The sequence below is a fragment of the Barbus barbus genome, assembly GCF_936440315.1.
Source record: "Barbus barbus genome assembly, chromosome: 32".
Classification (NCBI taxonomy): Eukaryota; Metazoa; Chordata; class Actinopteri; order Cypriniformes; family Cyprinidae; genus Barbus; species Barbus barbus.
The window spans coordinates 19,755,825-19,767,088 of NC_136760.1; the positions used below are offsets into that span (position 1 = coordinate 19,755,825).

The 11,264-nt window shown below is 37.6% G+C and overlaps 1 protein-coding gene across 1 annotated transcript; it reads right to left on the reverse strand.

Annotated features, from left to right (window-relative positions):
- Positions 1-1,977: 1,977 nt before the first annotated feature.
- Positions 1,978-5,562, reverse strand: LOC306852130 (beta-1 adrenergic receptor-like). Its single transcript, XM_079388789.1, has one exon. The coding sequence runs from the start codon at positions 5,525-5,527 to the stop codon at positions 4,295-4,297; it is 1,233 nt and encodes a 410-aa protein (XP_079244915.1). The 5' UTR covers positions 5,528-5,562; the 3' UTR covers positions 1,978-4,294.
- Between the last annotated feature and the right edge of the window lie 5,702 nt (positions 5,563-11,264).

An 11,264-nucleotide genomic window follows, 5' to 3' on the forward strand; every position in this document is an offset into this window, starting at 1 on the left:
ATGAATGGAAGGCAGCCAGGCGTGCACAGGTATATATAAGTGGATGCCGTTCTCTCAACACCTCATAAGGCAATTATGTATTAGTATTAACCGTGCAAACTGTTGGCCAACCTGAGAGGGAAAAACATGAGAGCGTTTTATCTCCATGATGTGCTCTTGGCAGCCATTGACTGACATAAAACAACGTGCTGCTGCTCCAGACCAGACCAAGTGACCCTTAACCGAACTAAAGATGTGTAATGGCAGTCAAAGCTCAGAAAACTTTTTGAACCTGTTCACCAGCTGCTATTAATAGACACTTAACGTTTTTAGTGACTGACGACTGACCCCAGTGAGCTAATCTTTTCTACTGAGGTCAATGTGCGTTTCTCTGCAATCCTCCTGATTTGAGCACAGCAGCATTTGAGCCTCCAAGCAAATAAAAACAGGCCCACATTGGGCCATTACGTAAAGAGTCATCAGAGAATGATAAACTAAGAATAAGCTTTCTGATTAATGAAGCAGATTCAATGCTGATAAAGCAACCAAAGCCCAATCACTTGTGCACCATTTGTTTCAACACAAGGCCCTCATCTGTCACGTCTGTCCGGATACAAATTCCTGCCAAGCAAACGGTTACTAATAACAAGGTGACATGCAGCCAGGAGTGTATTCATGATGTGGGCAGTGTTGTTGCGCTGCTCTGTTGTATTAGCACAGGTAATCACATTTAAATAAGATGCATTAGCCGAAGCGATGCGGACATATTGCATTCAGCAACCCTGAGGCAGGTTTAAATGCGAGAGGGCTCTGGGGACAGCTCAGAGCAGTAATGCATTTTAAAGCATCCAACCTCTTGTAATTAATAGCACACAACTGTGAGTTCAAATGAAATGTACTCCCTAAAAGCTCCAAAAAATAAGTTTGGGGCATTTAAAAGAAAATAGGTTAAAATAGGTCAAATATGTTTCAATTTTCTATGTAAAATAAACGCTGTTCTTTTGAGCTTTCTCTAAAGGCCATTGCACACTGAGTCCGAATTTTTCGTCCGAAATTTTCGCACGTTGAAAAATAAATACGACCTCACGTTTTGTCAATCACGTTTGCACACTGCCTCCGAAATTTTCGTCCGTCCAAAAAAAATTCGGATCGTTTTTCGCATCCGTATAAAGCATTTTGAGATGCTTTGAGAAGGTGTTTTGACAATTCAGAGCCACCGTACAAGCGAAAGCCAAAATCCAAAATAGTGTCAGACAAATTAATACACTTCGTCTTGCAGCACAGAGCACTTTATGACAAACAAATTGCGGAATACAAAGATACAGAATATAAAGAACTGCTGTAGCCTATTTTTTTATGCCTGGCGCGCACCTTTCCGATGCCGCAGTTCGGTGTGTGTGTGTGTGTGTGTATATCCATACCTCAGACAGTCTCTGTTCAGGATAAATTGGTTCACGGAAATTGGTGGTCTTCTTTTTAATATGTGGATTCAGTATCGCTAGCAAAGTATCAAACTGAGGCACTGACATCCTGAAATAAACTTTGAATCTCTCGGGATAATTCCGCGGCTCTTTGATATGGAGGTGGAACCCCCCTTCCTCTCTGCGCAATCTAAGGATGGACCCAATATTTCCTTTTTCTTTTTTAAAAAAGAGAGAGGACAACAAACTCATCCTCACTACTTAAAGACATTTTGTATAGTTTTGCGATTTTTTTCGCAACGGATTAATTAAAACGCATCGGACTCAGTGTGCAAGGTCTCTGTGCGTGACGAATTTTTAAGATTGCGAATGCGAAAAAACGCATGCGAAAATTACGGACTCAGTGTGCAGAGACCTTTAATCAGAAAATCCAGAAAAAAATAAAGAAAACAATATGAAGCAGTTTCAACATTGCTAATGATAATAAATGTTTGTGGAGCATCAAATCAGCATTTTAGGATGATTTCTGAAGGATCATGTGATCACAGGAATAAATTCTTTTTTTTTTTTTCAATTTCACAATGTTACCATTTTTACTGTATTTTTAATCAAATAAATACATGCAACCTTAATGACAAAACACTTACAAAAACAAAACATTTAAAAAATCTTCTAAACTAAACCAGGAAATCACGCTAACCAACAGGCTATACTGAAATAATTTACCACATAATTGCATCATATTGTCAATCAGTGCTAACTTTGATGCTCTGAGCTGTAAAATGATTTAAGCTGGACTTCACTTTAAACAAAGTACTCCTATATTGCTTTTTTTTTACTTGCAATTGATTCATGGAAGGCATAAGACAAGTTGATCTGCAGAAAATTAGAATTTCCATATTTTCCTAAAGCCTTTGCTAAAACACCAGTGATGTGGAAAATTATACCATTAGGAGAATTTCCTAACGCTTTGTGTTCACATTGTGATGTGAATCTTAACCAAGGGACACCCTGCACCTCAACACATACTGTTAATATGCACATGTGAAATGATGCCGTGTCGTGTTATTTTTACAGTCTAATGTGGTCTGAAATCGTGGAAAACCCAACAGTGATGCAAGTGCAGCAATCAGATCAAACTAAATGAGGTCAGCACATAAATATTTATGGCAAACTCTAATGGGAGGCCTTTGGTAGACATGTTGAAAAGGACGTTTTTACTTTCAGTCAACTGCAGATGAGAGTAATTCACATATTGAGATGTAAATCGTAACTGTGTAGATAAAATAGTTAAAGATCTTTTGACATAAAATTGATCCCTCATTTCAGTGAGTACATCTGAAATATTTTGCCATAAAAAACAAACAAAAAACATATCAAAATCCCAACAGATAGTGATGATCTTCATAACAAATTATAAAGTAATTACAAAAGCAATGTGCCTTTTCACAATATCACATTTAATTGCACGCTAGCCAACTTGACGTCAACATGATGGATCTTATACAATACTTCACATGAGGCACTGGTACATAAATTATTTCTGTAAAAATGTGAAGTTGGGACAATATATTCATAACAAAACCAGCCCAAAAATATGTCTGTTTTTCTCATTTACAGGTTAATCAATCTAACATTTAGAAATTCAAAATGAATGAAAACGCAAGAAGCTCATTGCCCCATGGGCAGCTCACATTTGACACAAATAAGGTGCAAATCACAAGTAATATTTAACATTATCACATTGCCACACTTTTTTTGTATATGCTGTACAATGCATCAAATAAATACTGTACATTTTAACATTTGTTTAATGTAAACAACTTCCTCCTTGTACAATTTGCACATTGTACAGGTATGAGGTAAAACAAGATTTAATATCACACATTCGAGAATTAAACATACCAATAAACAAACATTTCAACACACCACTGCTTCAGTAAGGCCAAACTGACATGTATTACTGCTAAATAATGAATGGTTTGTATTTAAAATGATTTCAGTTTTTACAATTCAACCCTTGCAAAATGTTTTTGAACCCATTTAATCCCAGATTAACATTTGTGACTTTTGTACAATTGTATATTTCAATAAATTTTAAGGAATATTGTTACATTTAATGAAACAAAGAAATATATGCATGTAGCCTATATCTGAAATACGTTTTATGCACAATGCCGAGTATTAAATATATTAAATGATGTTGCTTAATTGAACTTCTTTCGTTTTACTAACAGCAATCCCGGGCAAAAAACAATAATAATAAAAATAGCTTTTTGCAATTTGCTAATTTTCAATTTGCTTCAATTTAGCAATTTGCTTCAATGCCTTCTCCAAATTTATATGCTGATTTAGCTGGGAGAAATTGGGATTAAATGGGTTCGTTTTGGTTGTTAGGTTGCCCTGTTAGGCCTATCTATTTTATACAACAGTTTGTTTCGGTCCTCGAATTTGATTGACTGAGCTGCTTTTCAAAAGTGCTGAATTTTGGTACTTGACCTTTTCTCTGTTTGTATTACTCCACTTATTCGTGTTCATGCAGTGGAAGCGGGGCGAGTGTGCGTTTGGAGCGGGGAGTAAAACCCGGAGTGGAGCTGGAGCGAAGAACGCGTTGGGTGGGGGAGAGGGAATCCTCCACCCATATAGGCTATTTAGTTTGTGCGTTGCTTGGCGATAGTCAAAAAATAACACTTTATTTTTTTTTCTGGATCTATTTTCGTTGACGAAGAAGAAATGTGCGACTCGCTATTTTTTCTCAGAAATGTAGTTGAGGTCACATTAATTGTTTATCGAACAAGCAATATCACACTTTCAGTGCGGTCGTCATTACCTGGTATGAGATACAAACAGCACTCTTGCTCGTGTAATGTCGATGAAATAGGTTGTAGCTACTGTTACAGTTGAGACTCTGAATGGGACATCCTGCTGTTTCTCTCCAGACTGCAGTCGCTGCTCTCCGCACCGTTACAGTCCGGCCACGTCCCGAGCATGCTCTGCTCCATTGAGTTCCCAAAGCCCCCGGTGCAGCGCGACAGATCGCACGAGCTCACGTGCAGCCTGCGGTCCGCCTGCCTCGGACAACACAACAGCCTCTTGAAGGCTTTCCTGAAGTCGGGACTCCGACAGTATATGATGGGGTTGAAGGCGGAGTTCACGTACCCCAGCCAGTTCAAAAACACGAAGAGCTCCTTATCCACCACTTGTGCGCAAAACACCCGCACCACGTTAACGATGAAGAACGGCAGCCAGCAGAGAGTGAACGTCCCCATGATTATTCCCAACGTTTTCAGCGCCTTCTGCTCTTTTAAAGCCAGGATCTTGGTGGTTCGTTTTCGGTTAGGTTTGCAATTGGTACCATGATTGTTGTAGAACCTTCCCTCACATTTGTTGATTTTGTTCAGCTGTTGTTTGGCTTCTCCGTACACTCTGGCATAGACGAATATCATGACAAGTAAAGGGATGTAAAACGATATAATAGAGGAGGAGATGGCATATGCACGGTTGGTGATGAAGTCACAGCACTCGGGATTGTCATAGCACGCTGTCTCCTCGCTGTCCCGGGACCAGTGCATTAGGATGGGTGGAAATGACACCAGAGCTGATATAGCCCACACTCCACAAACCACCACCTTGGCTCGTGCTTTCGTCAAAAGACTTTGATAGCGAAACGGGGAGATGATGGCGATATACCTGTCTATTGCAATTACGCACAGGGTCTCGATGCTCGCCGTGACGCAAAGTACATCAACAGATATCCAGAATTCACAGAAGAACGATCCATACATCCAGGCTCCTCTAACCTCCAAAGCTGCACCAAATGGCACTACCAGTAACCCCATGATGAGGTCTGCGCACGCCAGAGACACGATGAAAACATTGGTGAGCGTCTGGAGCCTCTGATTCCGCGCTATGGCGACTATAACCAGTATATTTCCCACTACAATGATGAACACTATCAGACCCATGATGATCCCCATGCCCACAAGCCACTGTTCTGATAAGTTAAGATCCACCGTGCCGCGTTTAGAGTCATTGCTGTAGTTTACGGACGGTAAACCGTCTCCCATGGTGTGGAGAAGTGAAGCGCGTTCATTCAGAACTTCAGGTCCAGTGTGGAGCGCTTCCATCCGCGCTCTGCTCTCCAGCCCAGCGCCCACACGCGCTCACTGAAAGAACGAACAGAGCGACAAATACAATGCTGACGTCACAGGGCTGCACAGCCAATGGCGCTGCATTTCTAAATTGTAAGTCTTTCGCTATCTGATAAACACAAAGCGCTTTTACGCATGGTTATTTTACACCACACGTTACAAAGTGGTCCAAAGGTTTGAGAGCCCGTTTTTCCCCTTTTGAACTGGGACATAAACAGTGTAAGCATATCCGTGACCCTGTCAATAATGCCATTTAATGATCATAAACACCCCAATGCACACAGCTAGCAAAAATGTTTATTAAAGTTTAAAAACTATCAAAAGAAAGGTTTGTGCAAATAATTTTGTGAATGCCCCTTTTGCGAATTTTTTTATTAATGAAAAAAACAATATTCACACTAATGTTTTACATATTCTGTACAGTGTAATTTATACGTTTTACATCTAAAAAAAACATTTTGCAGTGCTTTACAGTAAAACGTAGTCATTTAAAAAATATATGGTATATGGCAAGGTAGTTTAGAGTTGAACAAATTTTAATAGCTAATCAATTTAGGAATTATAGAAATTATATAATTTATTAGTAATTATATAAATTGCATACTTTTCTCTACTTTTATGCTGTTTATGTTTAGCTAAATTAGAACCATACTGTGTAACACTTCTGCTTCACAAAAGCTTTTTTATAGTGGAAAAAGGTTCTTTAGATTGTAATAATGTTCTTCAAACTATAAGAAAATATGTTTATTTGGTTTTATGCACTGCTCACTAAAAAGTTCTTTGGGGAACCAAAAACTGTTCTATGGCATTGCTGCGAAACCCCCCATTTGGAGCCTTTCATTTTAAGAGTGTAAACTCATGTAAACGTCAGTGCAGGCTTCTCAAACATCTGGAAAATAATATGCAACAACACTGCCTGACAGCACAAAGCAATTACAGGGTCCCTGGACAGATATGGTGCATGTTTGCAAACTTCACAATGCTCGATTCAGTTGTTCCATAATCGTACCCCAGCACTTTCCTGGACAAATCACCACCAGTCAAGCTATAAAAAGAGCCAACAGTAAGCCACTTGCTTTCCTTCTGAAAATGAATCAGCCCGGGCGAGAGGTGTTTTTCTAGCAGTAGGAAGCTGTTAGATAAGATCATAATTGCACCTCCTTATAGCCGGGACACAGACAGGCACATTAGACTAATGCTGCCGCTACAGAATTTCTCTCGTTCTCATTTACATTAAAAGTCAACATGTATTAGCAGTCCCAAAAATAAAGGGATACTGGATATTAACTGTACCAACATGCAATAACGTAGGGCCGGTTCCTACACACTTTCAACCCGTTTTGTCATTGTTTGATCCATCAGATAAAGTCCTGGGACTCTTGTGAACAGAATGATCTCACTCTTTCTAAGCGAGCGAAAGGAAGTCTACTCATGTTGCATGGCTACAGGCTCTGGTGCAGAAATCAGGATGCAAGAATAGTGTCTATATGGAGAGTTATGCAATCAATGTAGCATAAAAATCCAATTCAGGTACCAATGCAAATTGAGACAAGCATGCATTGGATTGCTTGGAATTGTGGTAATGCAGTTTAATGATGGATGATTTAGTCTGAAATTAGAAGGGGAAGAGATTAAGTCATGTGAACAGCCATGAGTGTTATTAGTTCAAGAAATAGTTTAACCAAAATTTTGCTGAAAATATACTCACCCTCAGGCCATCTAAGATGTAGATGAGTTTGTCTTTTCATCAGAGCATTTGGAGAAATGTAGCATTACATCACTTGCTCACCAATGGATCCTCTGAGAGTCCAAACAGCTGATAAAAACATCACAATAATCCACATGTAATCCACATGACTCTAGTCCATCAGTTAATGTCTTGTGAAGCGAAAAGCTGCATGTTTTTAAGAAACAAATCCATCAAGGCGTTTTAACTAACAGTAAATGTTACCATTTTAACTTTAAAATGAGTAAAACCATGAACAAAGACATGATTGTGAAGTGTAAAATTAAGTGTCTGGATTTTTTTAGTTCATTTAATGAACTCATTTAATCATCGTAAGGATTCGTCAGACTGATTCAAAGTGACAACTTCTAGTTAAAGTACTGTTAAAGATGTTGGGAAATAATGAGAATACTCTAAATCTACCCCTTTCCCTCCTTTTCTTCCTATAGTCACAGTCTTCTTATAGAGCAAATAAGGATTTGAGCAGCAAACTAACAGTTTATACCAATTTAATCACAACGGCTTTCTGCATTGACAATTTTTAAGCCATAACCACAGAGCAGCTAATAAAACATATTCTGGATTTAAATGAGCCCATGCAAGGCCAGTGCTAAATACAGCATGGAAAATGAGCATTCTTATCAGTATTATCAAAATGAAAGGATTAAAACCACACAGTCTTATGTAAAGTACTGTGACAATTATGTAAGCGAAACCCAGGTAACTTTTCATATTTCTATTCACAGCAGTCTAATTATCTTTAGTTTCATGCCGTTTTATTAAAATTCACACAGCGCAGTTTTCAAGTAATGGTAAATGTCTTCAGAATATTAATACTGGATAATATTAAATTATAAAGTTCCCCTCATATTTACCCAAACACCACATTTACCCAAACACAATAATAAGCTTTCATTTTCTGAACTTCAGAAGGAGATCTGTTGTGGCTTTGAGGAGAAACAGTAAGAAATTAATAAGTAATATAATGCTTAGGAAGCGAAAAGTAAAATGTAAAGGTTTCATTATGTATTATGCATCTGTTAAAATATGAATTTTGATTGAAATACTTGTTCCAGACAGTCGTAAACTCTTGAGGGAGCCCAGATACGCCCCACATCTGTCTGTCAGTCTATGCTTCACACTCCATATGTTTCATACATTCCATACATTAACACTTCTGGCAAATGTCACAGATCAAAAACAGCATCTGTCTTCTCCTTTTCCTAATGGAAGGAAGGTTCAAAGGGTCATTATCTGACAAACAGCACGCTCTGATCTCAGCCTTGGCTGTTAACCTCTGAAAACATGTTGTTCATTCTATGAGCTTCACATATGCAAACATAAACATGACTGCAGCTGAAAGTTCATTGTATTCCCTTCGAGGTGCGTTATTGAATAGTTGGAGCTTTGGAAGTGTGTATACAGTATTTTACCCCACAGAGACAGATGTCCATTAACTTTTAAACTAGCATTTAATAGCATTTCAGTTGCCAATAACTCAGCAGCTGGTGGGATTATAATGATATCAGCTAACCTTAATGTGAGAATACTGATGAGAGTAGCTAGACTTATTAAAAATAATGGCTCCAAAAAGTACCTTTAACATCCATGGAAACTTTTCATTGTTCAGAAGGTTTTTTTTTATAGTTTAAAAAATTCTTTAGATTAGAAAAAAATCCTTTTGGATTTAAGAGTGGGTAATGAAAGTAATTGGGGTTCAGTGTTGTTTTGGACCCCATTGACTTGGATTGTACCGATGAAAACTGTAAAACATTCTATAAAAATCTTCTCTTGTGTTCCCCAGGAGAAAGAAAGTCATATAAGTTTGGAACTGCATAAGGGTGAGTAAATTATTTTCAATTTATGGTGAACTATCCCTTTAACCATGATGCAAGTTTTGAATGTGCTTCAGTCAACACATTTGACATGATCTTCAATGTCATTCCGCAAACTCCATCATACAACTTAATACTGACTCTTCTTTAATGGTTAATTTGAGCTATACAGTACATTAAACACTAATAAGAGTGGTGCTTCGTCATGCATGACTAAGCAGGTCTTGGGTGGTTATGACATGGTTACTATATAAGGTGTTTAGAGTGATTTGTAGTGCATTACTATGGTTTCTAGGTGCTGCTGACCCTCCAGAATTATGTGGAAATAATTTTTTTTAATCTAGGTTTTAGACCAATCAGAATCTTTCTACCCTATGTATTGACGTAATTAGTGTCCTCTGTTAGAGTATAATTATTGGTGTTTCTGACATGTATGTAGAGTGGCTATTTTCTTCAGTAAATTTCTTTTAGTACGGTTGTGTCCCAAATGAGTGGGGTCCCCAGCAGTGGTTCCCAAACCTAGTCCAGGAGAACCCCCAACTATCCCCCAACCCCCAACTTATTTTAAGGTGTCCATAATACAGAGTAATTACCTAGTTAAGTACTTAGTAGTATCACTTGTATTTACATGAAACAAAATGTACTTACCATGTAAGTTATGAAACAGCCTGTACTTACAGTTTGTAATTATGTAGATGTAATAGGCAGCTACTGATACACATATGTAACAGACTGAGTCTGTTACACAGCTACTTATGTAACCAAAAGATTGTTACATATGTGTTGCAGATTTTATACAACGTAATTATAAATGTAAGTACACAGACATAAGCTACTTAAAATAAAGTGTATCAAGATTGTACTTCACATGTATCTATACTGCACACCTTATCCAGCTGCACCTTAGTTTAACCCACTAGTACACAGTTTAAATTCATGTAATACCTTTCTAATTACATTAAAATTACAAAATAATACACAGGCATAAGCTACTTAAAATAAAGTGTATGAAGATTGTACTTAAGTGTACAAGCTGTGTAACAGACTCGGCCCGTCACATATGTGTAACAGTAGCTGCCTATACATAATTACAAACTGTAATTACATAACTTAGTTACATGGTAAGTACATTTTTTACCATGTAAGTACAACGGCTACTTCTAAGTACTTAATTAGGTAATTACTCTGTATTATGACACCTTAAAATAAAGTGTTACCGCACATTTTAATGCAAATTTTTATCCAAAATCTGTGTGTCAGATAAGAGAGACATAAAAAATATGCAGTGTTTTGGGTTCTCCAGGACCAGGATTGGGAACCACTGCTGTACATTATGCACTTATACTATTCACTCAAAGTACTCAAAGTCTAGGGTGTGAATAGTATAAGGTTATTTTGTAATCTAACTTCAGAGTCTGGAAGTCCCTCCACTACATATGGAAAGCTTTGACCCATGAATGCATGGTGTCCAACATTCCACACTTTGTTGTTTCCATTGAATAAGTGGTATTTACAGTGTACTTCTTGTTGGAATTTTCGGTTTGAAGATGACACTATTATACTATAAAATAATATAAAATAGAATAGTGAATAAGTACGCCAGGTTCTTGAGATTCACTTTCCTGCAGTTTAGTTCTGCAAGGTTAATTACGAAAACTGAAAAATGCGGTTTTGAGGTAAGTAATGCAAAACAAGGCATGGCCGAATCCAAAGATAAGGGTCACATCCTATCTAAGATACCTTCATATGATCAGATGAGCTAAAATATAAAAAATAGCATCTGAAAGTTGCTGTCAGTTGGTCAGTTTGTGTGGAAATGTATGTTTGATCAACTCTTTACACTTTTGATTTAATTTATAGTAAGAAATTAGTATTGTATGCTATTAAATATTAGCTTTTTTATCACCAAAGCTCTCTCGCTCTGTTTTGCTGTATTTTCTTGTAGATCCTGTATCCCTTAAAGGAACATTCCACTTTTTAAAAAAAAAAATAGGCTCATTTTCCAACTCCCCTAGAGTTAAACAGTTGGGTTTTACCGTTTTCGAAACCATTTAGCCGATCTCCGGGTCTGGCGGTAGCACTTTTAGCTTAGCTTAGCATAGATAATTGAATCTGATTAGACCGTTAATTAGCATCTCACTCAAAAATGACC

What these genes read in the sequence shown, in the direction of transcription:
- LOC306852130 (XM_079388789.1), bottom strand. Translation starts at nt 5,527, where the DNA reads ATGGAAGCGCTCCACACTGGACCTGAAGTTCTGAATGAACGCGCTTCA.